Source organism: Lagenorhynchus albirostris, chromosome 9, assembly GCF_949774975.1.
Source record: "Lagenorhynchus albirostris chromosome 9, mLagAlb1.1, whole genome shotgun sequence".
NCBI lineage: Eukaryota > Metazoa > Chordata > Mammalia > Artiodactyla > Delphinidae > Lagenorhynchus > Lagenorhynchus albirostris.
In genome coordinates, this window is record NC_083103.1 from 10,154,801 (window position 1) to 10,181,842 (window position 27,042).

Genomic DNA, 27,042 nt, shown 5'->3' on the forward strand with positions numbered 1-27,042 from the left:
CCTCTGTGGTCACCAAAACTGTCAACTGAAAGAGAAGCGCACAGTGCAAGAGCTGTGGGTTTCAGTTTTATTGAGGGGCTTTACTATATATGGACTATTGCCCAGGAAACAGCCACTCACTAGCTCTGAGAAGCCAGCACAGGTATGATTTTGGCTGGGGAGTGTATGCAGTCAGGCACACATCTTGGTTAAAAATGACTCTGCTAGTCGCGAGGATCAGACATCTCAGTTAATGATTTTAGTGCTTTTCTGTGTATGCATGGGAAGGTGCAAGAATCTGGGTGCATTAAACTTTTTTCCGGAGGCATCTCTATCTCAGGAGCTTGTTTTTCCAAAGCACAAGTGCCTTTTTGTTTTTTCCTCCTGACTGCATTTCAGGGTGCACTGTTGGTCAGCGACTGCACTGGCTAATGACTTAATCCTTGTAGAACTGGATGGTGGGCAACGTTGTTTGTTTTGCGATTTCTTCTGTAGCCTTCAGGCTTCTTTGGTTCATGTTCACAGAGCCCCATCTTTCTGAATATTGTTTCTGGAGCTGCTGCCCTCCCCTGCTCCTTCACCCCCAGGGCGTGGCTCTTACAGCATTTCCCTTTCCACTTTTGCCCCGTTTTTTTTTCCACCTGAGGCATTTTCGCGCTGGAGCCTGCACATTTGCCCTGTCCTGGGTGGAGAGCTTGGGCCGTGAGAGGCCACAGCGCTCCTCTAGCGGGCATGCGAGCCTCAGCGGAGCACAGATGGGGCCCCATTCTTGCCACCTGCTGGGCTGACCGGGACTGTCAGCTTGTCCACGAAGGACCCCCAGCTTGGGTTCGAATCTTCGCATCCGGTTTCTAAAGGCGGATGGAGGGGCAGCAGGCTGCTAAACTGGCTGTGCAAGCGGTTTTCTGCCTCACCCAGCCTGCCTCCCTCTCCAGCTCCCCCTGAGCTCAGCTGCTCATCGTGAGGCCTGGGAGGGTGTCTTGTTCTTTCAGCAGGAAGGGCAGCTTCAGGGGAGTCAGGAGACCAGGTTTCTAATGGACCCCTGAGTCAGCCCTTCTGTTTCCTTCCCAGCAAGGTGATGAGGGCAGGCTGCCTGTGGAGGATGCCCAGAGACGCTGAGAATCTCCAGCGTTGACTACTCAGCGGGGCTGCACCTTGTATTAACCTTCGATGTGCATCCTCTCAGCAGCCCTTCGACCCCCAAGTTTAAACAAGGGGAGGAGACTGCAGGTGGGTAGTTCAGCGGGTCACTCAGCCTGGGGAGGGGGGGCAACCCTCGCACCTGCTGTGATCTGGCTGCAGGGGGTCCTCTGAGATGCCACTGTGGTACCAGAAATCGTCAGGCTTCAGGAGGCCACAGTCCTGAGAAAAGCTTGGGTAATCTGTGCTGCGAATCCCCCTGGACTCGGGTCAAAGGGTTACTGCCCTTTGCCCCCTCCTGAACTCTGACCTTGCCTTGCAAGCGTATCAGGGACTGAGAACGCAGGACACCAGGGACAGCTAGGAGACCCCTGGGCTTTGTAGGAAGAAGCTGAAAATCTCAGGGCTGGGGGAGGGGGCACAATCAAGTCGGTGCTTTGCGTTGGTCCCAGAGTGGTGGCCGGGGGTACCAGGGGCCGAAGAGAGGAAGCAGCCCTTTCTAAGCAGCTCGGCGGAGAGCTGCTCTAGCTGGTCACTCAGGGCGTGCCACCCCTGCTGCTCTGGCCTCTCTCTCCCCAGGCCCTCTCCACCCCTTCCTCCCTGTCCTGCACCCGCCACATGAAATCACTGGGCGTCCTCTGCCAGATCGCCGTGGGCTACTATTTTTTTTTATTTTTTTTTTGCGGTACGCGGGCCTCTCACCGCCGTGGCCTCTCCCGCCGTGGAGCACAGGCTCCGGACGCGCAGGCTCAGCGGCCACGGCTCACGGGCCCAGCTGCTCCGCGGCATGTGGGATCTTCCCGGACCGGGGCACGAACCCGCGTCCCCTGCATCGGCAGGCGGAACGTCAACCACTGCGCCACCAGGGAAGCCCCCGCGGTGGGCTTCTTGCTGCCGTGGGGGCTGCACGGGGACAGACCCTAAGTGTCAAGTTCAGAGCCTCACAGAGATTCCTAGCGCGGTGAGAAGGACACTTAGCTGCGGCGAGGCCGTTTGAAATGCCCTTTCAGTGCCACTCGGTACTCCCAGACCCTAGCGGCGTGACAGGTTTGAAGCTAGACCCGGTCCTTGGTAGTGCGAGTGAGCTTTCCTCTTGGGGTCCCCAGTTTCCTTAACATGCGGAGGACGTGCTAGAATCAGGTTGCCCGTGAGGGTCAGGTAGGCAACGATTTAGGGGAGTGGGCCGGGGCAGATGAGTGCTGCCCTCTCTGGCTGAGGTAGAGGGTGTATCCTCGGCTCTGCTCTGGGCTGGGGGTGGAGGGGTTGGGGGCCGCAGGCTGGCACGTGGCCCCAGGGGTGAGCCCAGGCCACAGTAGGGCATCCTCTGCGGCTGAGGGAGACCGGGCAGTTGCTCATCAGAGGAGCGGCGCCGACCAGTGGCCTGTGGGCTGTGTCTGCCCACCGAGGCTGGAACTTGGCAAAGGTGCTTCCGAGGCTGAGGTAGTTCCTGTTCAGTTGCTTAACCAAACATCTTTTCGGAAATGCATCACCCAAGCCCACCACCACTTGCAAAACAGTTTTGTAGAGAGACTTTCTGCTCAACACAGCTCTTTTTTTGGGGTGGTGTGTTTTTAAGTAGGTCATGGTGGCTGTGAGGCCACTGAATGGTGGCCCGACTAGAGATTAAAGAGCTTTTATCCGGAAAGGGGCTGGTGAGAGACATTTGGTGCCTCGGGCCCTTTGCGCCTCCCTGAGAGCCGCCTCCCAGTTCCCTTTTGAGGAGCCCCTTCAGTATAGGAATCTCTGCCAGGTGACTCCTGGTACCCAGGTGACTAGGTGTCCCTGTTTCCGGATTCCCTGCGTGGTCAGGGGCAGAGCCACACCCTGGGCTCTCTCGGGACAGAGTCCTGAGCTGGGGGTGGGTGAGAGTTCGGTTGGAGGGTGTCCGTGGGGCCGAGGGCTGGCCAGGCTCTTCTAGCATGCTTGTGCCACTCCAGCTCCCCGATTCTGTGAGCAGCCCCCCCTTCATCCCCACCATATCCTTCTAGGAACTTCCTTTTGCTCTTCCAGAGTTGCTTCTGTAGCTTGGACCATTGATATCTCCTGGTGGATATGGGGCCAAATCGAGTGGAGCAAGGCCCCAGCCCCGAGATGTCTTCTCAGGGCCCAGCGAGGCCCGGCCAGTCCTCTCCCTTCGCTAGACCCTTAAGTTCCGAGTCAGATGCCCTCCTCTGGCTCGTCGTTCAGGAAACCCAGGCACTGCAGGACTAGGTATGTGTCTAGGCTTGCTCGGGAGTCGAGGGGACTATTTCAGTTAAGGGAATTACTTAACCCACAGGAATGTTCAGTCCTGGTCTCTCACTCTCAGGTTAGAAGATTAACTGATTGGCTGAAACGACTTGAACTTTGGACTTTCAACAGCTGTGTGAACCCAAATCCCAAATCGGCTAGGATTTACTAGGTACCCACTTTGTGCAGGGCCCTGAGGTGGCACTGGTGCCCTTTGGACTTGACAGCCAGTGGTCCCTGCTCTCGGTCAAGTGAGGGGCTGCGAGGGGAGGGGGCACAGGTCGAGGGCCGGTGATGAGGCTCTGGGTCAGGCAGCCGCATGTGCTGGCTGGTGGCCGCTGTGCTGTGTTAGGTCCTGTGTCAGTGTTGCACCCTCTGACCATGAGGCTGCAGAGCCCTCGCCCCCTGGTAGGTGCCCCTTCCCACTGGCACCCCCAGAGGGATCCACAGGGGTGGACCCTGGATTGAGGAGGCCGGGCACTCTGGTTCTCAGGAAGCAGAAAAATCATTATTTACAAAGAACGTATTAAAAATGCATGAGAGAAATCAGCCCTTGCCTCCCACCACCCGCAAGGTGTGAGCATCCCTGTGGAGCCTCATGGGTCAGAGCTGGAGAAGAGAACTGAGTCCCCCAGACGGGAGAGGGAGCTGCCCGGGTCTGGACCCCGTGTGTCTCTGCTTGGGAGGGATGCCTGCTTCCAGGCTCTGCCCTTTCACAGCTGCTACACCTGGAGGGGGGCCCGCTGAGCTGCGTTGGGGTCTTCGCCTGGGCTGGTGAAGATGTGGAGAGATGTCTGAGCTGGCCTGCGTCTGCTGGGCAGTAGGACATGTTGGAAAGTCACGTCCATGGTCCTGCCGGGCAAGGTCCTGGACACTGTTTTCCAAGCAGTGACTGCAGAGTATTCTCAGGACAGAAGGTCTTTCTCTTGATGTTTGTTCCTGGGTCCCGGTTCTGTGTGGTGAGAAGGAAGTGTGTCGGCGGAGGAAGCCTCATACTCTGGAGATGGTTCAGGGAGGTGGGGGACAGGCCCAAAGCCCCCAGCCCAACGTCAGGGATAGCAGCTTCTCCTTCCTGCTGGTGTAAGTCCATCAGGATACTCTCAGGGGTGGTTTCTTAAAAAAAGTCGAGGTATAGTTGATTTACAATATTATGTTAGTTTCAGGTGTACAACATAGTGATTCAAAATGTTTATAGATTATACTCCATTTATAGTTATTATAAAATACTGGCTATCTTCCCTGTGCTGTACAATACATCCTCCTAGCTTATTTCTTTTATACATAGTAGTTTGTACCTCTTAAACTTCCCCTACCCTTAGGGGCTCTTTTATGTAGTCTTCTGAGATGGAGGGGTTTTTTTGGTTTTTTTTTTGCGGTACGCGGGCCTCTCACCGCTGTGGCCTCTCCCGTTGCGGAGCACAGGCTCCGGACGCGCAGGCCCAGCGGCCATGGCTCATGGGCCCAGCCGCTCCGCGGCATGTGGGATCCTCCCGGACCCGGGCACGAACCCGCGTCCCCCGCATCGGCAGGCGGACTCTCAACCACGGCGCCACCAGGGAAGCCCTGAGATGGAGTTTAAGGTCCATGACCCCTCTGCTCAAATGGCCAGAGCGGCTCCCGTCACCTAAATTGCTGACGCTTACTCTTTTCCTTTATAGGAGTCCAGATGCTCGTCCCCCAGCCCCCCACCCAGGTCGTGGCCGGGCAGGGTGAGCAGAGGTGAGGAACCAGGTGGCTGGTGCTTATTTATCCCCAGGGCTCTGCCGGGGGCCAGGCTCACCTTTTACAGCCTCTGAGCCCCGTGCAGATCATAGTCACTGTCAGAGGAGTTATCGGGCTGGGTGGAGACACGACGCAGGGCCCCTTCCAGAGCTGTGGAAAGAAAGGAGGCCCTTTGAGCAGGGTTATCCCTCCAGGCTACACAGAGAGAGCCCTTCAGAGCCAAGAGCCCTGCAGGGGCTGGAAGATCACAGAGACTTTCTGAGCTGGTGGCTCAACGGCCCTGAAACTTGTTGTGATCAAATCAGCTGGTGTCCTCTAACGATGCTGAACGCCAGGCTCCCTGCAGCTTAATTGTCAGAGCCAGTCAGGGAGCACTCGATACAGGGCTCTGCGGGCCACTGACGGATGCTCTGTTCTGCCTCCAAGGGATCCGAGGGGCCTCATTTATTGAGAAACAGGTCCTTCAGGTCACAGCGGTGCTGGGGTTAATGACATCCCGGCACATTCTCTCTAGCTGTATCCCTTCCATACCCTGCCGTGACCGGCTGTCAGAGGGGGGCCGTTTGATCCTTCTGCCCCCTGCTCGGCCTCCCTTCTTTCTCCAGGCGATCATGTGACCCTCTGCTCGGCCCTGCCGTCATTCCTAGGAGCGCCAGCTGGTGCTTACCTGGAAAAGCTGAGATTTGGGAGTTCCTGGGAGGCTGACTGTATTCATTCTCCAGGTGGGAGGCCGTGGGGTTCTCAGCCTGGGACCGGACAGTCACCGTGTGGTTGCGATGGAAAGACACTGAGCGGATGTGGGAGATAGTAACATTAGACGTGATGCTCTGTCCTCCTCTCCAACAGGGCCCCAACTCGAATTTCCTATTCTCACTGTGTAACGTGGGGGTGGTGGTGCAAGGGCCCCCTGAGCTCCTTCAGTGCAACCCTTTTTCCCTTTCTTCCCCGGGAGGCTCATTCTAGCAGCGCTCGGGCTTTTAGAGCAGCTTTGGGTCGGCTGGCAAGCTGACGGGCGGGCAGGCCATCAGTCAGACAGTCAGTCATCAAACATTTATCAAGCCTGGAATTGGAGCACAAGTGATAGGGCAGATATGGTCCCTGCCCTCCTGGAACGGGGGGGCTTTATATTGTAAGAAAGACTTGACAACACAGCGCCTTCTTGAAGGAACTGGCCCTTGACACACAAAGTGGGGGAGAAGGTGGAGTAGAGGCAGGAGGAGGGCTGTAGTTCTACCCACAAAGGGGGCTCTGGCTGTGGCCAGAAGGAGAGAGGATGGAGACCAGGGGTGGGGACAGGGCCGGCTGCATCCAAACGTCTTAAAACTGGCCTTGTAACGTTGTTCCACGATAAAGACGTTCCATGATAAATCTAGCTTGGACAACCCTTCTTAACATACGTCCGCTTTGGAGATGAACCACGCAAAAATGCCCATGAAGGTTCTGACAAGTCCTGAAGTAAAGAACCGTGTCTGGCTTTGCTTAACTCACTGATTTCCGAGTCTCTTTGATCACGGGGCCCTCTTCTCTGAGTACCACCCATTAACACCTGTGGCTACGGTCACACCTTAGATGAGCACAGTGGAGGTCAGAGGCCTCAAGGAGCCACTGGCTCTGTCCATGGTCGGCAGTGACCCGTGACCCTGCTTCACGGCCTCCTTCCTGAGTCTCGTGGCTACTGACCTGGGCCGAGGGAGGATCCTGCCTCCGGGGCTACTTACTGTTCTGGTTCAATCCCGTCGGGCCAATCCACTGGCGCTGCTTCTTCTGCCGGACTGGGTGACAGACAGGAAAGGCACATGGTGGGGGGGAGGGGGGTTGAGACAGGCGTAGGCAAGGGGGGCGGGAGCCAGGGAAGGAGGGAGGAGGCGGCAGGTGCATGCTGAGGGGCCGGTTCTCCAGGAGAAACCACCGCGGGGTGCTTAGAACCAGCATTAAGACCTGGGAGGGCAGCAGGGACCCAGCCATCACTGCCCACCTCTGGCAGTGGGCAGCCTCTCTAATCTCACACCCTTGTCTCCGAATGATTTCCTCCCGAGTTCTGCAAGGCCAGGGTGATACCCGCTACCTTCACAAGGTCTGGGGTCGCCCATTTGTGGTATGAGGAAACCAGAGCTCAGGGAGGAAGTGGTTCGATTAGCTGCTAAGTGGTGGAGCCGGCCTGGGGCACGTGTCTTCTGGGGCCAGACCGTCTGGACCCACCACAATCTAAAGAATGCCCATACCCTCCCTTTGGGCTGGAGTGGGTCCCAGCTGGGCCCCTGGATGTGGGCGAATCAGTGATTTTCCTGACTTTCTGTTTGTTACTTGGTGCGGAGAAAGGCCGGTGGGCAGGAGAGGGGCAGGGCTGGGTGGTGAAGCGGAGGTGCTCCCGGCCGGCTTTCTGGAGGCGGGAACCCTCCTCTGTGGGGCTCGTGCGCAACCCGTCCAGTCTCCCCACGCAGGGGCTTGAAAGGGAGGAGGTTCGGGGCACCTACACCTACATTTCTTCACCAGCTTCTTGTAGGCGAGAGGGCCACACACCACCAGCAGCATTACCACAAGCACGAGGGCCAGGATGACGCTTGCCACTGTGCCCGCACCCAGGCCCGCTGGGCGTGTGTTCTGGCCTGCAGGAGGCAGAGTTAGGTCAGCCCCGGCCTGGGAGGCAGCAAAACTGTCCGTTCAGAGGGAAGCTCCTGGCTGGCTGGCTGGCTTCCCCCAGTAGCTCACCAGCATGTGCGGAAGGCAGTTTTCTATCTGCGGTCTCTCCACCCGTCTCTGAAATTCTCTGCTACCCGTTCATTTATCCACCATTTACTATGTAACAGTTGATCATCGGCTATCATTTGCCCCTCCTGTGATCAACTCTTTAAGTTTCCACCAGTTTCCAGTTACTATGAGTGATCACCTTGCCATCATATACAAATAGCCAGCCAGCCATTCATCGCTCTCTCTTCTGTGTGAGTCAATTACCATTAGTGCAGCAAATATGTACCCCCCTCCCTTGCTTTTCTGCTTTCCATCTGGAAGAGCAGAAGACGGAAGGAGAGTTCTATCATTCATTAGCTGCCTGACAATGGCGGCCAGTCTCCTATTGACGGTTCGTGCTCACTGCTGCCTGAGCACTCTTGTCCCCTCTCCCCTCATCTGTCATCCCTCCATCCTTCCCCAGGGCTCTCTCTTTAGTTCCTGGGGCCTGTTCTTCAGAAATGTGCTCATCGACTGAGTCTTAGAAGGAAGATCCAGAACTACCCTCCACCCACCGTGGGCTGGGCCCAACTCACAGGTGACAAACACTCTCTTGCAGTGGGATTTTTTCTGCAGAAGCTGGTGGCACTGGGACAGCTTCCCCGGGGGACAGAAGAACCCCCCGGAGGTCTTCTCGCCGGTGTCCAGCAGCTGGTAGGAGCTGACGTTGCCGCACTGCTGCTCCCGGCACACGTCCTCCCACCTCGCCATGCCCTTGGCCGAGGAACTGTCGCACAGGGCGTCCCACTGCTTGCCCTGGCGCACCTCCACGGAGCCTTCACACGTGCCGCTGCCCCCCACCAGGCGGCTCTGCACCTTGGGCTGGAAATCTGCGGGGAGAGCAACGGGAGGTGAGGTGGCGGGCTCGGCGGGAGCTCCCTGGGCCCCGAGCTTGCATGCCTGGTCACTGGGACCCCGTGACACTGGCAGAGTGGGGGCCCTGGCAGGGCCCGGCGCTCGGGGGTCTGGGTACCACGTGGGACTGCCTTCCTTTCTGCCTTTCCCTTCTTCTGGCATCCTCTCTGGCATTTTCCCCATCAAGCCCTGTCCCTGGCACCTCTGGGCCACTGAAACAGCTCGGGCACATTCGGTGAAGAGGCTGGCAGTGCCCGTCAGCAGCCACCAGCAGGGAGTCGTCCCCCACCCAGGTGGCAGTAAGAGAAGTGGGGAAATAGGCCCCACCTGGGTCCGCTTCCCTCTTTGAAACGTCCTCTCATTCTCTTGCTGCTCCTTGAGAGCTGGGAGGGCTTTTCAGAGAGGGGAAACTGAGGCCCAGGGATGGGAAATACCTCCTGCTCTGAGAACTGGAGATTCGCAGGTGGGACTGAATCCAGGAATCCTGCTGCCCAGGCCTCAAGCCTGGAGGGACCAGCTTTCATAACAGGGCCTGGTCCAGCAGAAACTGGTTCATTTCTGCTTATCAGGGTTGGGCCTGGAGGCCCACATGTGCTCAGAGTTAGAGCGAGTTGTGATCGCAGCAGCTTTGGCCAGTTTCTATAGCAACATCCATCTTCAAAGCTCTAGTAAATCTTCTATTTAGAAAAAAAAAATCCAAAGGCAAGCCTTCTGGGTATGGTTTTGCAAGTTGTACCCTACAGGAGGGCTCCTAGCAGAGGGGTGGGTGGGCCTGAGAGCCAGCCAGGTTTTTCCATCAGGCCAAGAGATCCTTGGGGGCTGCTTCTGCCTGGAGGGGGCAGCATCTTACTAATTCACACCATGTGTCCAGTGGTTTGGGGGCATCCCTGCCTGCAGGATAGCCCAGTGGTCCAGAGCAAATGCTTCCCAGATGGGTGCTCATGGGTCCCTGAGACTTTGCTGAAAGGCAGATCCTGATTGGTAGGTGGAGGGTAGGGCCTGGGACTCTGTAGTTCTAACCAGCCAGGTGAAGCCAGTGCTGCTGGTCCGGGACCACACCTGGAGTAGCCAAGGCTTACACAACAGGCTCTGGAGTGATGCTGCTTGAGGGGAAACCCCAGCTAGTGCTCCATGATACTGAGGAAGAAATTTAACCCCTCTGAGCCTCAGCTTCCTCATCTGTAAGGTGGGGATAATAATAGCACCCACCTTCTAAGTTTGTTGTGAAAATGAAGGAATGCCCTGACTAGTCCCCAACGTGATGTAAGCACTCAGGAAGTATGACTTCTTAAAGTCTGGGCTTCACTAGACCATCTGGTGATAGGAGCCCACTACGTCCCGAGGCATGCTGTGATTATCCTTATTTTGACCTGTGGTCCCTTTCCCCGCAGTTTCCCCATTGATCCTCGTTTTGGGATCCCCCAGACCGGCCTCTGGGCTCCTGGCCTCGACCACACCGGCATCGCCAGTCTCTTCTGGTTGGTGGCCTGTGACTCGGGAGCCTCTGCAGGAAGTCCCCTGGGGGCCCTGCTCTGGTTTTTCTCTACCTACTGTGCCTCAGGGACCTCCTAGGTCTCACCATCGCTCCAACATCATCTGTTCCCGGGATTTATAAACTCCCCTCCTGCAAGCCTGGTCCCCTCCAAGCGCTCCATCCTGCTTGGGCCCTTGACACAAGCCACAGTCCACCAAACTCACCAGCGGACCGTGCCTCCTCCTGTAAGTCCTGCCACTTCCCCGTGTGGCAGCCGAGCCAGCGGTACATTTGGGCTTGTTCTGCGTTACTTTGCAGAGATGCCCGGGGCGTTGGGTGTGAGTGTGGCCTCCCCACCCCACGGCCGCCCTACCTCTTAGAGGCCAACGATCAGCCCTCCATGTCCCTTGTGTTCTCCGTAGCGCTAGTGCCCTGTGCTGCACGGAGGGCTTTCAGGAACGTGTGGTGACTGACCACATGGGGGCGCCCGTGAGTCTTGGCCCGGTCCCACTCACCAGAACAGATGAGGCCAAGAGCTTGGCCTCCCGCCTGGGGCTGAACTTTTCTGAAGCACTGCTCTAGGGTGGCACATCTCCTGTTCTGGATCCTCCACCGGATTGGCAAGGGACCGCTCTCTCCTGGCTCTAGTTTCCTGGCTGCCTCGGTCTCTGGCAGAGGCCTCAGGAAAGAGCCACACTGGAGGGCTGCACAGATGAGGTTCCCCAGGTCCTGGATCCCGTCCTGGGACTCGATGCCGACGGTGCCACCCAGGCTGCCGCTGTAGAACTCCACCAGGCCTGCACACCGCAGGCCCCCGGGTCGCGCCACCAGCTGCAGCCTGGGAGGAGCTGGGAGGTGGGGAGGGACCTTAGTGCTGACGACCAGCAGCAGGGCCTCTCCTGCTCTGTGGTTCTAACACACAGACGGGTGAATGACTGGCCGACGGCCCCGGGAGGTGGTGAGGTCCCAAATATTGCATGGAACACAGGCTACAACTTTTCATGCTTATCTGAAATTTAAATGTAACTGAATATCCTGTGTTCTTGTTTGCTAAATCCGACACCCTACCCCCAGGGCCCTCAGAATCCTTTTACCTGTGGGCTCCGGAGTGGTTATGGGCGGGGGGCTCGTGGGAAGAGGTGTTGTCCTCAGTGGCTCTGAAAAGAGATGCTCTGGTTAGGGAGGGGGCCGGGACCCTGGGAGGGAGGAGGGAAGGGTAGGGGGTGTGGGGAGAGTTGGGGTCAACAACCGGCCATGTTGAGAAAGACCTGGAACTCATGATGTAAGTACCACGGGCCCCATTAAGTCCACTTGACCCACACGTTGTGTCTAGGCCTCCTGCGAGGCAGGCAGTACCGGCCCGTTTTACGGTTGGGAAAACAGAGGTTAAGAGGAGACAATGAAGTTAACTGTTGGCAGAACCAGCTCTCGACCTTTTCCTTCCCCTTGCCAGCATGGCCTCAGTACTCCTCCTCCAGTTCCCCAGCAGTGTATGTTTCTGAGAGGGTAGTTGTAAATCGGGGACCCCTTCCACCTGCCTGCTCAGGCCCCAGATCACAGGCGTGGGCAGCCTCCTCGGGGCTGGCGCCCAGGCCCAGGGAACCCACGGGGCCAGCTAGTTACCCACCTAGGCAGATCAGGGCCAGAGGGTCCCCCTGATTTGCCTTGCTGTCGCTGCAGTTGGAGAAGGACCCCAGTTGTCCGCGGCAGGTGATCTGGCTCTGGGGTCGCTTCCCTTTGAAGTGACGGAAGTGGGAGAGGAGCAAGGGCTCCCTGCATCGCAGCTCCTGGCAGAGCTTCCAGGCCTGACCGGGGTCCTCCCGGTGGAACGGGCGCAGGCCCCAGCTCTGGCTGTGCACCGTGTACCACTCGTCCTTGTAGTTGACCTCCAGATGGCCCTGGCACCGCGAGCCGGAGCCGCTTAGTCTCACTGTGAACCCTAGGGGTCAAAGAGGTGGAGGGGGCAGTCGGGCTGGAAAGGGCCCTCCATGAGGGCCCCTCCCTGTACCTTCCCCATCTGGACCCCACCCCTAGCAAGGCTCCCGTTGCCCACGGGCTGCCTGCTTTGCTCCTCCTGTGAGCGTTGTCCTCTGGGACCTTGCAGGGACTTTCCAGAAACTCAGGCTGATGCTGCCCCTGATCTGGGCAGCCCCTTGAAACCAGGCCAGGAGGACGGGGCTTGAGACCTCAGAGCCCAGGGAACTCGGGGCAGTGAACGAGGGGTTCTCAGCACCCACCGTCCTGCAGAATCGCCCCTTCCTGGAAATTCTGTTTCAATAGACCCCAGATAGGGCCCAGAGCCTGATCTTTTTCTCTCTCTCTAACTTTTATTCTATTTTTTTTCTGTTCATTTTTTTAATTGAAGTCTAGTTGACTTACCATTGCTGTGCCAATCTCAGCTGTACAGCAAAGTGACTCAGTTATACACATACAGACATTCTTTATTTAATATTCTTTTCCATGATGGTTTATCCCAGGAGATTGGATACAGTTCCCTGTGCTATACAGTAGGACCTTGTTCTTTATTCATTCTAAATGTAACAGTTTGCATCTACCAACCCTAAACTCCCAGTCCATCCCTCTCCCTCCCCCTTTGCCCCTTGTCTCTAACTTTTAAAATCAGTTTTATCGAGGTACAATTTACATACAGGGACATGCACTCATTTTAAGGACACTTGTTCAATGGAATTTGACAAATGTATGCACACCTATAGCCCCCACCGTGCTCTAGAAGAGAACACGCCCATCACCTGGAAGTTGCCTCATGTCTCTTCACAGTCGATTTCCCTGAATCCAGCCTCAGGCAGCCAGTGATCTGCCTTCTGTCACTAGAGATGAGCTCTGCCTGTTCTCAAACGTTATATAAGTGGGACTGTACAGCAGGAAGCATCTTGCTAGAGTTTGGAGCTAGGATGCCATTGCAGGCTTCCAGGTCCCGGCCCAGGGCCTACCAAGCCCTCTGTGGCCCCTTTTGGTTGCCTGGTAGCTTCATGAGATCCTCTCGCCACATTTGTCACCAAATACATTCAGCATGATGTTATCTCAGGAAATGTGAAAAAGAGAAGTCTGTGGTGAAGTGAGTCTGGGAACTGCTGAATCTGAAAATGCTTAACTGAGCTCCTCATTGCAGGACTTCTTGGAGCCTTTACTAGGCCAGTGTCCCGTCAGGAGTCTGCAGTGGGTGATGTAGTGTTGCCTACCCTTCGTCCAACGAGTTCTGTGGAACCCTGTTTGGGAAACACTAGCCTCTAGGCTTAAAGTCCAACCTCTAAGGCAAGACATTTCACACAGTTTACAATCTGGTGCAGCCTCTCTGTGCAGCCCCAGCGGCGAATGTCTCTGGCCAGGGAGCATCTGGCAGGACTGGGCAGGAAAAGGACTTTGCAAGGTGCAGTTATGGCCAGTATCTTTTCTGTGCCTGGTGAGTGGGTCATAATAATAATTAGCACGACACCCAGCATTTGTGGGGTGCTTTACAGCCATCCAGGGCATCTATCTGCAAATGGGCCTCAAGTGTGTGTGCACGCATGTGTGCGTGTGTAGGGGGTGTGGGCTGCACTCTCTCTCTCTCTCTATCTCTCTGTAAGGTGCGATTCGCTCCGATGGAGGGATGGCAGGTCCCCCTACAGCCTGGTGGGATCGTTCCACGCCCCCCTCTCCACGTGGCTCTTCCTTACCTTGGTCCTCTAAGTTGAGCCCTCTGAGGCCTCTGAGGCAGGAAGTGACTGCAGAAAGGAGAGAAGAGGGTCAGGAAGGGAAGTCTCTCTCCTGCTTCGCCTCACCTCTAGTCACAGCCTGATCAATGGCATTTTTGCCTCCAGCCACTGTCGTGGGCTTCAGGGGCAGGGATTTTCATACTACAGATGGCAACCCTTAGGTGGGTCATGAAACCAGTTTAGTGGGTTGCAACCATCAATTTTCCTTCTTGTTTTAAAACTTTACTTTTTATTATTATTTTTTAATTAAAAAAATTTTTTTTGTGGTACGTGGGCCTCTCACTGCTGTGGCCTCTCCCGTTGTGGAGCACAGGCTCCGGACGCGCAGGCTCAGCGGCCATGGCTCACGGGCCCAGCCGCTCCACGGCATGTGGGATCTTCCCGGACCGGGGCACGAACCCCTGTCCCCTGCATCGGCAGGCGGACTCTCAACCACTGCACCACCAGGGAAGCCCAAAACTTTACTTTTTAAAAGAACATGCAGTAAATTCCATTTTCTTTTAGTGCACAATTCTATGAATATGAACACATACACAGATCTGCATAATCACCGTAACCATCAAGGCCATACAACAGTCCCATCACCCCCCAAAATCTCCTCATGCTGTCTCTCTGTAGTAATATGCAGCATTGCTACCATCAATTTTTTAAAAATCATGTAGTAACACAACCATCGATTTTTAAAAAACTGAAACGGAGTAGAATAGAAATGTCAGAACGCATCGTGTTTTGTGAGGATACGGCTCACTTTGTGTGTGTTGGGTGGCAATATAAAAACATCCTGAGTGTTGCTTTCAGTCAAAAAATGTTTGAATGTCATAGTTCTAGAGAGCTGAGAACTGAGCCGGAATGGGAACCCAGGACATTTGTTACTTTCTAGAATTCCCAAGGCAGGATAAGCATGATAGCAATTCCTCTTTAACAGCTCCCAGTTCTAGAGGAGGAAATCAGAGCTCAGAGAGGCAAAGGGGCTTGCCCAAGATCACATGGTCAGTTGGTGAAGGAGCCCAGTGGACTTGGGTCTGGGGGGAACTGGCCTCCCCTCTGTCCTGGCTCCTGCCTGGGCGCCTTCAATAGGAATGTGGGCCATTGGGCAGTCCCTACTCCTCGAGCCTCGTCTGACTGTAGAGCAGGGGTGTCAAAGTGGCTCGTTGTCCGTGGCCATGTGTCCGGCTCACGTGTGGCTGGGGCGGAGGTTTGATCTGGGTGGGGACGGGTCGGGTGGCACGCCTGTATGGCCTCAGAGCCCACCCTCCACGTTGACTGCCTGGCTTTATCAGTCGTGGAGCAAGTGTTTGGTTTCCATCTGCCCCAGGCTTGCTTCTCAGTTGGGAGCTGGGCACAGCGTCGGTCAGGGTGAGTACTTTATATAGTAAAGGGCTGTGTTTAAGTTTCTTTTGAGAAATTGTTGCTGGGTGTAAAAAGTCCCGTTTTTGCCTGAGTGTTCTGAAGCTGGTGGTAGAATTTTAAGGGGAGTCATGCCCCACCAGCCTGCCCTCTCCCTCCAACCAAGACTCCTTGTAACTAAGTTGTGGCCTATGGTAAGTTTCTTCCATCTTGGCAAGAGCCCGCCATGGTTGCCCCGGGAGTCCTGGGCCTTGGAAGGGGAAGGTATTTCTCACACAGAGGGCATGTCGGGTCCAGAGCAGAGGCCAGAGCTCTGGCCTGGGTTGGGAGGGGGTTGGCCAGCTGTCAATCGTCTGATCTATTGCAATGGGCAGGGCAGCCTCAGGAGGGCATGGTGGAGATGCCCAGCTAGCTTGGTGAGAAAGGAGGCAGGGGGCCTTTGTCCAGCCCTCACCTCTCACCCCTGACCTTCCACTCCTACCTCCCTCCGTCCCAGTTTCCACCATGAATGGGGCTGTACACCTTTAGGGATTCATTTCTTTGGCTAAACCCTGAGGGCACTTATGGGGATAGGGGACCCAAAGGTCCATTCTTTGGTGCTGAATGTTGCAGGATAGGTTTTCTGGCACTGATGCCTTTCTCTGGGTCTGAGTACCAGCTCTGCCACTTCCTTAGCCCCCGTGAGCCTCAGTTTCATGGTCTGAGGCTCAGTATGGGAGCAAGAAAGGGACCAGCTTCATAGCAATGTTGTGAGGATGAGATGAAATAATCTAGGCAAAAGACAGCCCGTGCCTTCCTGGCTGGCATTCATTGCTCAGAGCTGGTGTTACTGGTTGTGGAGCTGGCTGGGCCCGGGGCAGGGGTGGGCGGGACTGCAGGCCCGCTGGGGAGTTTTCCCAGGGGCAAGGGTCCTTGTCTGGACGCTTGGAGAGCCAGATCACAGGGCTCGCCACCTCCCTTTCCCACCTGGGACCTTCGCAGTCCCAAAGTCACCACAGTCAACGTCCGTTAACAGCAGCTACCAATTATTGAACATCTACTGTATACTCAGCCCTGGGCGAGGGGTCCTTATGGGTATCGTTCATCTTCCACACGGCCCCACAATTTGAGTTGAATATGTTCACAATATAGCTGTCGGGAGAGGCAAGTGCCCTGTCCCGGGTAACACTGCCAGCAACTGGCAGGGCCTGGATTTGAACCACGAGTATGCCTCCAAACCCATCTCTCTGCCTTCTGCCATCCAGCTGGGCCTCCAAAGTGTCAAGTTCAGGGAATGAACAAATGAGCAGAAATGAACATGACCTTGACCCTGACCCTGGTGCTGGAGTCCCCAGACCCTGAAGCCCCTGGGGACAGGGACTGGGCCTGACCATCCCTGCGGATCTCACACAGAACAGCCAGAGAACATTCTCAGGAAAGACTGAACAACCTGAGAACCAAGAAAAATTCTAAAAAAGAAAATGCTCTGTGGAGAAAAGGCATCTATGCATTCCAGGGCTTCACCTCCCTCTGGGAGCCTGACTGGCCTCAGGTGAGCAGCATTTCTTGTCTTGTCCCTCCATCACCGTCACTGTCACCACCACCATCGCCATCACCACCATCACCATCACAACCATCAACACAGTCACTGTCACCATCACCACTACCACCATCATCACCATCACCATCACTGTCACATCATCATCACCATCAACACAGTCACCGTCACCACCATCATCATCAACACAGTCACCGTCACCATCATCAACACCATCACCAACACCAGTACTGTCACCATCACTGTCACCATCGCCATCACTGTCACCATCACCATCACCACCATCACCACCACCATCCTCAACACTTTTTTTTTTTTTTGCGGTATGTGGGCTTCTCACTGTTGTGGCCTCTCCCGTTGCGGTGCACAGGCTCCGGACGCACAGGCTGAGCGGCCATGGCTCACGGGCCCAGCCGCTCCGTGGCACGTGGGATCCTCCCGGACCGGGGCACAAACCCGTGTCCCCTGCATCAGCAGGCGGACTCCCAACCACTGCGCCACCAGGGAAGCCCTCAACACTTTTATAGTTGTACTTTCTCCTAGACACTTTTATACATTAACTCTCTCAAACCTCACCACGGCTCTGTGGAGTTGGCACTATTATTTTGATCTCCATTTTACAGATGAGGGACAGAGAGATTAACTAACTTGCTAAGCAGCTGATGCAGAGTGGGCCCAGGACTCCAAGCCAGGCCACCTGGCACACAGTCTGTGCTTTTGACCGCTGGGCCTAGCTGCCTCCCTTCCCTTCAGAGGGAAGGCTGCCACGGCCTGCTGTGTGTTTCACCAATTCCTGCATGTTCCCGGCGTGCAAACCTGATGAAAGAGAGTGAACTTGTGATTCCCTTCAGTCAGTGAAACATACTGTGGGAAGACTTTCCATGAACTTGCTGTGTGATCTTGGCAAGTCACTCAACCTCTCTGGGCTTGGTCTCCTCGTCTGTAAAGTCAGGAAGTTAGAGTCCACCCTCCCTCACCTTCCTTTCGGTTCAAACTTCCATGATCTATAATCTTCAGCTCCTGATGTAGCTCAGCGGCAGGCAGGCAGGCAGGCGTGGGCAGGTGAGATGTGTGACTGACTGGGAGCCTTCCTGGGTGCTGCTTCTTCCTGTCTGTCCAGGGATCCGTTCAGGTTTTGATTGTCCACAACTTATTTTCATTCTTTCAGCTGCTTCTCACAGGGATCAGACCAACATCCTCCTTCCCCTGAACCCTGCTGACTGTGCTCGGGGTCCCTTTGACCCCCTCCCTGGCTACAGCTTAGCCCAGCCCCTGCATGCAGCCCGAGGCCCAAGGCTTTGCTGCTGCAGAACCTGCAAACAGAAGCCTGGGGACCCACGATACCAAGAGGGACAGGAGGCACAGAAGCATCCTGCCATTCCCCAGTCTCTCATCCAACACCACACCCCGAGCAGCTGGGGCCAGGCCCCTTCCCTCCCCTGCCAACCTTTCCTTGGAGGCCCCACTATTTAGGGCTTAGACTGGCCAAGCCAGGGAACGATCAGGGCCAAAAATCCAGAGAGACAGTAGGAAGGCTTTTTCACTCTCCCCTCCCATGTCTGCCTTTGCAGAGATTTAACCATTTTGACTCTGCCTGCCCTGATGAGGTCTCAGTGAGGAGTAAATGAATTCCTGAAAGAGGCTCTGAGACATTTACGAGCTCACCCCCTTCCTCCCCTCTCCTCTTGCATCCCCCCCCATTCTGGATGGTTCTCTCTTTGGTTCCCTGTACAGCAATACTCTGGGCCACGTCAGGCCACAGATGAGTTTTATTTGCTCAGCACAGTGTTATAATTTTTTTTCTGGAGCCCATTGTTTTGTAAGGTTTCTTTCTGTTTTGTTTCTCTTTTTCTTTTTTGGGCCGTACCGTGCCGCATGCGGGATCTTAGTTCCCCGACCAGGGATGAAACCTGAGCCCCCCTGCAGTAGAAGCGCAGAGTCTTAACCACGGGACCTCCAGGGAAGTCGCTTACTTTTCTTTTTTGTAAAAAAAATCCCAAGGTCCAGATATTTTTGAAAAGCAATATGCTTTGGCCACGTGGGGCTGCATCCCCATGAGCCCCCAGGGCAGCCTGTTCTGTCCTGGTTTGCCAGCACCCTCGGGGCAGCCTACTGCCACCCTGCATCTGGAGAGCCTCAGCTTCAAACACATGATGGCTTCTGCAGCGAAACATATGAATTTTCACAGTAAGTGGGATGTGTCAAGATTATAAATTGTCTCCTATTCCTTCAGGTCAGGATTTGCACTGTAAACGTTTGCTAGAAATTTGCAAATTTGGGGGAGGGTTGGAATTGCAAATGAACGTTGGTGGACCTGTATTATCAGTCCCACTTTACAGCAGAGCCAGAACTTGGCCCAGGCTGCTGGCTTCAGCGCTTGTACACTTGATGCCACCTCTGACCCACTCATGGGCCTGCCTGGACCCGTGAGCACCTATGCTTGCAGCCCTACACACTGAGAACTGGAGACAAGAGTGTGGCCTGCCGAGGGTCCCGGGGGCCCCGGGATCCCAGGGAGGAGCTGGGACTTTACGGATGATAATAATAGTCACAGCGACCTCTGACCCCGTGCAGGCCCCAAGGGTTTTTCACGGGAGACCCCATTTCTTCCTGACTGCCTCAATCAGGGGGGGCTGTCATCACTCTGTTTTCCGGATAAGGAAACTGACAGACTGATTTAGTGCGGTTTGGAAGTCTGATGTTCCATTTCTTCCGTTAACAGTGATTCCCTTTAATAGTCCATAACATTCTCACCAATTTACAGCAAACACAATTTGTCAACTGCCTTTTGGGGGCATTCCGGATTTTCCTTCCCTCCTCCTCTGCTGAGAGGCTGACTCGGAAGGCCAGGAACTCCGCTTTTCTGAAACGACTCTCATCAGTGGGGCTGTGTTAACCTGAGTCTGTATCAGGGCTTCAGGGAAACAAAGATCTCAAAGGGCCGAAATTCTGTTTGTCGGGTTGAGCACCAGAAGAAGTGGTTGGTTTTTGATCAGGAGCCTTTTTATGTGCAAAACTTGTAGAAAATCACACTGGGCTTATGCCAGGAGGAGCCTGGGGGCTGGAGCCTGCAGAAGGAGCAGCGGATTCAGGTCTCTAATCTCGCTCACCCAGGGTCTGCGCCGATGAGCGACGGTGCGCAGCTTGTGGGCACGGTGGCCTTCGTATCTGAATTGCAATTCCACGCTCTCCCTGGTGGCCTCGTGTGTTTGATTGAATTTGCATGAGTTTCACGCCACCGTATGTGACTCCACTGTCACAAGGACAAGGCCTCCTTTCTGTTCAGAGCTTCACATATCCCAAAGCCCGCACAGGGGCTCGTCCTTTCCATGCACAGCCCTGTGAAGAAGGGACCGAGCTCACCCCTATTTTCAGATCAAGAAACCGAGGTTCAGAGAGGCTCAGTGACTTGCCCAAGGTCACACAGCTCGCTGTTGGTAGGGTCGGTGAAGAAACTCTGCCACCATCACTTGACAGGGCCCCATGGGACTCTACCACTGGGAGACCCCAGAGCCCGCTCGCCCATGGTACAGAAAGGGGAAACTGAGGCCGGGGAGAGGGAGGGGCTCACTCCGGAAGGGAGTCTGTGGCAGTACAGGGGACCCGTGCTGCCTCTGCCAGTTGCCACCAATCTCCTATCCTGTTTCTACCACATCTCTCCCAGCTGTGCCCCAGGGACAAGGGAGTATCAGGGTCCCTGTGGGAGCCGTATGGGTCAAGCCCCCCCAGGGGTACATGCCAATGATGAGGGCAGGGGTGGTGACAGTAGTAGTTATAGAGGAAGTGATACAGGGCCACGATTCACTGTCTGCAATTCAAAGTCTAAAACCAAAAGTCTTTTCTGATGCATTTGGCAGGAAGGCATTTGTGCCTTCAGTGTGCGAATTCGGTTTCACTGCAGAAATGGGAATGTGTTTCATTATGGCATGTTGCCCAGTCTGGAAAATTCTGGGTTCCCAAATGCATCTGGCTGGAGGCTCCAGGTAACGGCTTGTGGACCTGGAGAGGCAAGAGTTCCAGTTTCTCTCCAGGGCACTCTGCCCCCTTTCTCCTCTGCTTGGCCCCTGGGTGCCTTGAGTTCATTGGAGAAAACGCTCTGTGCTCATGGAGGCTTCCACAGCTGCCTCGCCACCAGCCTGTGTGTGACGGCCCGTCTGCCTGCGGCCGTCGTCCCCGGGTCCACATAGCATGGTGCAATCGCTCATTTCCTACATGTATTTACTTAAATGTTATCTTCTCGTGAGACCCACTGCAACTTCCTGGGATACAGCATGGCCCCCGAGCTCCCAATCCCCAGCCTCACGTCACTTCGTGACCTCCTAACATCCATGTGATCATTGATTTAGCTTCTGTCTGTCTGTCTCCCCATCACACCCCAACTACGATGTTGGATGCACCTGGACAGGAATTTTGATTGTCCATTGCTGTGTCCCCAGCACTTAGAACAGTACTTGGCACATAGTAGGTGCTCAGTAAATACTTGCTGTCTGAATGAATGAACCAGATTTAACGATAGCAATTATCCTTTGAGATGGGCACAGTGGTTATCCCCATTTTATAGATGAGAAGGCTGAGTCTCAGAGGGGTGTTCTTGTCATTTGTGAGTGGCCAAGCAGAAATCGAACCCGGATCTGCGTTGCTCCAAAGCCCCACAGGCCTTCACACATGTCTGCACGCAACACAGGCACACATATAGCAGGTACACACACAGCACACACACACATGCTCACCAGGCACCCACAGGCACCCACATGCATGCACACAGAACAGGTGCTCAATCAATTTTGTTGGGTGGAGTTGAAGTCCCTCCCTGGTCCCCTGGTCACTGCAGGGAAACCCCTCTGAACTGTAGGCAGGCGCTGGTCAGAGTGACCAGAGGGGACAGTGCCAGCCCCTGAGCCCCCAGGTCCCTCTGCTACCCGCTGGGGGTGGGGAGCTCGGGGTTGCTGGGGGCCTGATTCTTTGCACCCAGAGCCAGCAAGGGCCTCAGCTCTGCAGCTGGGGCCGTGGGCGGGATGGCGGGCTCACACTGGGCGTCCCCTCTCCTCTCCTCTACTGTAGATGCCCAGCCCCCCTCGGCCTGTCCTGCCCGTTGCCTTCACCCTTGATGTCCTCTCTGCCTGGGACACTCCTCCCACTTTTCTCTGCCTGGCTGGTTCCTTCCATCATTCGGGTCTCAGACGAGACATCATCTCCTCAGAGAGGAGCCCCTCAGACTGGGAGCCCCTTCGAACGTGAACTTGGTTAATGAGTCTCAAACATTGCGGTTTCCTTCGTTGCACTGATCACGATATTTAGAAATTTGTAAATATTTCGGGTGCGCCCTCCATGAGGGTGGACCCCTGTGTGGATCACGGCTGTATCCCCAGAGTTTTACACAGAGCTGGACACCTAGTAGATGCCCAATAAATGTATGTGGATGAATAAATGAATGAATAACTAGCCTGTGCAGGAGGACTGGGGGAGAGAAAGACTGATGGCTAGGCTCGAGGCCTCCCCACCAGGTCCTGACACCTTGTTTCTTGCTGACTCTGATAATAATAATAATAAATTTATATAATAAATAAATTTATATGATAAATTATATAATAAATAAAATAAAAATTATACATATAAAATTATTATATATAAATAATTATAAAAATTATATAATAAATGAATTTATTATTATTATTAATGCTTACTGAGCACTTACACAGACCGACATTCCTATCAAAGCTCTGTATTCATTGATTCACTTAATCCTTATAAATCGCTATGAGGCAGGTCCTATTATTATTCCAATTTTGCAGAAGAGGAAACTGAAGCTTACAGAACGGGTCCATGGTCACCCAGCTGGCAAGGGGGGACCAGAATTCAAACTACCAAGTCCGTGACTTTCCCAAGCCTTAGTGCCAGCTTCCGGAGTCCCGGTGGCCGGGCCTGAGCCTCTGGGCAGTGATCAGGGCTGCCTCCATGCCTCACCTTCAGCAGGTGAGCCCTGAGCATGTTGGAGCTCAGGGCAGCTGCAGAGGGAAGCAGGCTGTGAGCATCTTCATGTACCAAAGGTCCCCAAGCCACGGGCACAAACTTGATGGCCAGCCGAGAGGCCGCAGTGTTCCCAGGGCTCTGGCGGTGAAGCATCTCTACTTGGAATGTCTTGAAGGGCGCCTGTGCTGTTTGCCCCCAGCCACAGCCCTGACCCTCGGTGTCCCCAGCCCTCGGTGGCTGCCTGTCTGCTGGTGGTGGTTGTGTCCTGCAGCCATTTTCCTACTCGTGGGAGTGGCTTTGGTGTGCCTTTGCTCTTGGCTAGGGGTACAGAGGAGCCCCCACGAGAGCAGAAGCACTGCGCTGGGGTGGGCTCTGCAGCTCACTAGCTGTTCCCCCTGGACCTCTGTTTTCCACACTGTAAAATGGGGACAATGGGCCCACCTGCTTCCTAGGCTGTTGTGAAGCTTTCAGAAGAAAATGGCTTTAAAAGTATTTCTTGGGCTTCCCTGGTGGTGCAGTGGTTGAGAGTCCGCCTGCCGATGCAGGGGACACGGGTTCATGCCCCGGTCTGGGAGGATCCCACATGCCGCGGAGCGGCTGGGTCCGTGAGCCATGGCCGCTGAGCCTGCGCGTCCGGAGCCTGTGCTCCGCAATGGGAGAAGCCACAACGGTGAGAGGCCCGCGTACCGCAAAAAAAAAAGTATTTCTTAAGCTGTGACCTGCTGAACAATGGGAATGTTTTTTATCCACCAGTTACACACACACACACACACACACACACACACACACACACTGGGAATCCTGAGCTCCTGGGCTTCCAGATGGTTCCCACACTCTGGTGAAGGCACTGCCTCCAAGGCTTCCTGACTCTGGGCTCCATTAGGCTTAGTCCTACCAGGAGCCTCGCCCCTGATGGGGTTCAGGGGGAGGCCAGCAGAGCACTCCCAGGGGGCTTCGCTAGACTCCTGCCCTGCTGGGGTCAGAGGCCACAGGTGAGGGGTCGGTGGGGAGCTTAGGGGCCTGGTCCTTGGAGTCTCCAGGGCCAAGGAGGGTCCCGTAAGCAGCGGGGTCCATCTGTCAGCCTCTGCCCTGGGGACAGAAGGCACTTTGCACCTCCTGCAGCTCCATGGAAGAGTAGCCGTGAGGACACGTGTGCACATGTGCCATTGCCACATGCATGGGAGAAGGCAAGTCTACATTTGGAGGCCATGTTTTACCCATGAAAACACACACACGTACACACACACACACACACACACACACCTCTCACACACACATACTCACACCTACACACCCGTTTTCTAGGAGGGACTGAGGCCCCCCACCAGGCAGGCAATGTCCCCAAGTCCTTTCCCTTCAAACTGGGAAACTGCAAGCTGCCGCCTGTTCTCACCTGTTCCCGTCCCGAGTCAGTCACCTCTCTCACCCTGCCACACCTTCCAAACCCTTGAGAAGTGGTCAGATCTTACCCAGTTCACCCCCCCTGCATTTTATAAATAAGGAGATGGAGGCCCCGAGAGGCTCGGACCTATCTGAGGTCATACCCGGCCAGGCTTGGACCCCAGGGCTCAGGTCACGAAGTACCCTTCCCTCCCCGCCCCTCCCGCTTGCTCAGGACCCTCCCCACTGGCCAGTGTCGGTGACACCCCAGCAGCAGGGCTCCGGTCCTGAACTAGCGTCCCAAGGCCTCAGGGATGGAGGACTGCCCTTTCTACCGTCTCCCCTCCGGCAAACAGTAGGCCCCAGACTCACCCACCCCAACCTTATCCCCAGACAGCTTCTCCAGAGGCCCCAAGTCAATTCTACAGTGGCCCCCGGGGAAGTGTTCAGAAGCCCCTCCTCTGGGTCTGGAGTGACAGTAGGCCCACACCTGGCTGGCAGGCCTGGCTGAGACCCCCTCTGGGATGAAACCAGTAACTAGGGACTAAGGTGTATGTCTTTGACATCTGCTTGACGGTGATCCGGTCCCCACCCTGCCCTGGTCCGCTCTGCCCAGAGCATCATCAGAACTGCCCAGGAGACGGCAGTTTCCTGTCCCTGGAGGCATCCAAGTAACGGCTGGACACTCATGGGGTGGGGGGGTAGCAGCAGAGGGAGGCCGGCATTGAATGAGGGCTGGACAACTTGATTTCTAGGCCGAGAGTCTGATGTTGGCATGGATTCCACCTCGAAGGGGACAGTAAGGTCCCCAACAGTGCAAGAGAGAAGCAGAGGTGGGGCCCTGGGGGTGGGACAGGCAGGGCCAAGAGCCGAGCTGGGGCTGGGGGAGAAGACAGGGATCCTGGTGGCCCCAGTCCTCCGTGCTGCTCCAGAGAGGTGACATGCGGGCCTGAATCAGACTGAGGGGATCTGACTCCGGCACCTTCTTCTCTGTACCCTGAGCCCAGGTACCCCAGAAGACACCCCAGAAGGGGTACTCACCCAGCAGCCCTAGCAGGTACAGGGCGGCCAGCGGCGGATGTCGAGACCCCATGGGCGCGGCCTCCTCTGCCTCCACCTCAGCAAGCTCGGCCCCTGTAGGTGAGGGTGTCTGGCCCTGTGTCTGCCTCTCCGGGAGAAGGGGGAGGGGCGGGCAGGCTCATGCAGGGGTGGGACAGGGGAGCAGGCAGTGTGGGGCCTGTGTCATCGTGTTTGAAGTTGAAACTGTCAACTTCCTCCTGGGTAAAACCATCTGCCCCAGTTCGAATGGCGGCCCTGATCTCTGCCAGCTTCCTGCCCGGGGTGCCTAGGCCTGGGCCAGTGCCCTGACCCCTCCATGCTGGGACAGGGCTGCGGCCTGGGGGAGCCCTGAGCTGGGCCGAGGGGAGGGAGGCCTGGGGGAGGGGGTTGGGAGAGACGGGGGACACGTCTCTGAGCGGTGCTGGGGTGATGAGTGAGAGGTGGGAGGTGGTGGGCACCGCCCCCGTCCTTGCAGCAGAGACTCAGTGATGAAAAACCAAACCAAACCCTCCAACTCTGCTACCGGGATGAGGTAGGAGTTGGAGGTGAATCCCCACAGGTGGCATTTTACGAGCAAACACAGGAGAGGGCTCCTCCATGGACCCTGGGCTTGCATCAGGGTGTGTATGTGAGAGCTCAGTGTGGATGGCGTGATCTCTGTGTCGATGTTGCTGAAATAAACCCCGGGCTGCTGAGGAAGAGGAGGGGTGCTGGGCATTTTGCAAAGCAGATGGGGTAGGCCAGCGACTGACCAGGGAAAGGTTCAGCCTCTCTGGGGTCTGGGCTCAGGTCCCTCACTCCAGGGTAGACGGAGCCCAGACCCAGGCTCCTTGGGGCTTCTCGCAATCCGGGCCATGCCAGGGGTGAAGTGGCTCAGGGACATGACAGTAGCCGAATATGAAGAGTTGGAGGGTAAGGGTCTGAGCCAGGCCTCCCAGCTGCACGGCCCCCATCTCCACATCCCCTCCGCCAGCAGCTGGAGGCCCTCTAGGGCTGGGGGGTGGGGGTCTCCCTCCCTGGGCCCGTGAAGTTGCCTCAGCAGCTGCCCAATAGCATCCACTCAGCTCCCAGCATCCAACACTCCCCAGTCTCCTCTAATACGGGGCCGGGAGGGTGTTGGGGTGCTTGAATCCATTCCCTAAGGAAAGGATCAAGGCCTGGGGTCAAGCCCTGTCATAGGTGTGATCGGGGAGGCACACCCACCACCTCATACAGGATTCGGAGGTGCTTCCTCCCCTCCCCAGAGGTGACATGGAGGCCTCAGCCTGCCCTTCCTGGCCCCGCGCCTTCCCACTCCCCCCATTCCCCTTACCCTCCCAACCCACCCACTCTCACATCCATCCTTCCCATCCTGTGACTGGAAATCCCAGACTTTTCATTCCTTCCTTCAATTGTTTGTCCAGCAAATCTTTGCCCCATGCTAAGCACCAGAGATGCAGAGATGGAGACACGTGGTCCCCACTCTGCTTACACTCCGAGGACCCTCTGGATAATTTTTCTCTTAAAGACTCGGTGTTGGGAATTCCCTGGCCGTCCAGTGGTTAGGACTCTGTGCTTTCACTGTTCGATCCCTGGTCAGGGAACTAAGATCCCACACACCGCGTGGCATAGCCAAAAAAAAAAGACCCTGTGTTTAGGAAGCTTTTATTGGTCACACTAGTGGTGTGTATTAAGTGGCCCTTCGTGACCCTGTTACCACACTCAGTTTACCTAACTGCAGCCGGGAAGGGAGAAGGGGTTTTTATTGAGCACCTACCCAAGCTGGGGGGCGTGGCCTCTTCCCAACCACCATGGGAAGTGGGTGGAGTTTTCCATTTCACAGACGAGGAAACTGAGGCTCAGAAAGTAAGGTACTTCGCCTCAGGAGGTTAAAACTAAGATTTGAACCCACATGTCTCTCACTCCAT

The 27,042-nt window shown here is 55.7% G+C and overlaps 1 protein-coding gene across 1 annotated transcript; it reads right to left on the reverse strand.

Annotated features, from left to right (window-relative positions):
• Window positions 1-3,860: 3,860 nt before the first annotated feature.
• On the reverse strand, window positions 3,861-25,236 carry CD5 (CD5 molecule). The gene is made up of 11 exons (XM_060157663.1): window positions 25,118-25,236; window positions 13,804-13,851; window positions 11,754-12,065; window positions 11,221-11,283; window positions 10,642-10,974; window positions 8,334-8,627; window positions 7,551-7,676; window positions 6,789-6,842; window positions 5,738-5,857; window positions 5,129-5,220; window positions 3,861-4,300 (listed from the first exon to the last, which is right to left on the reverse strand). Exons 1-10 carry the CDS (start codon window positions 25,167-25,169, stop codon window positions 5,132-5,134), a joined length of 1,491 nt encoding a protein of 496 aa, XP_060013646.1. The 5' UTR covers window positions 25,170-25,236; the 3' UTR covers window positions 3,861-4,300; window positions 5,129-5,131.
• Between the last annotated feature and the right edge of the window lie 1,806 nt (window positions 25,237-27,042).

What these genes read in the sequence shown, in the direction of transcription:
- CD5 (XM_060157663.1), bottom strand. Translation starts at nt 25,169, where the DNA reads ATGGGGTCTCGACATCCGCCGCTGGCCGCCCTGTACCTGCTAGGGCTG. An exon ending in GTACCTGCTAGGGCTGCTGG is followed by an intron (nt 13,852 to 25,117) that starts GTGAGTACCCCT and finishes TCCTTTCTGCAG; the next exon opens with TCACTTCCTGCCTCAGAGGC. An exon ending in CCAAATCTCAGCTTTTCCAG is followed by an intron (nt 5,221 to 5,737) that starts GTAAGCACCAGC and finishes TTCTTTCCACAG; the next exon opens with CTCTGGAAGGGGCCCTGCGT.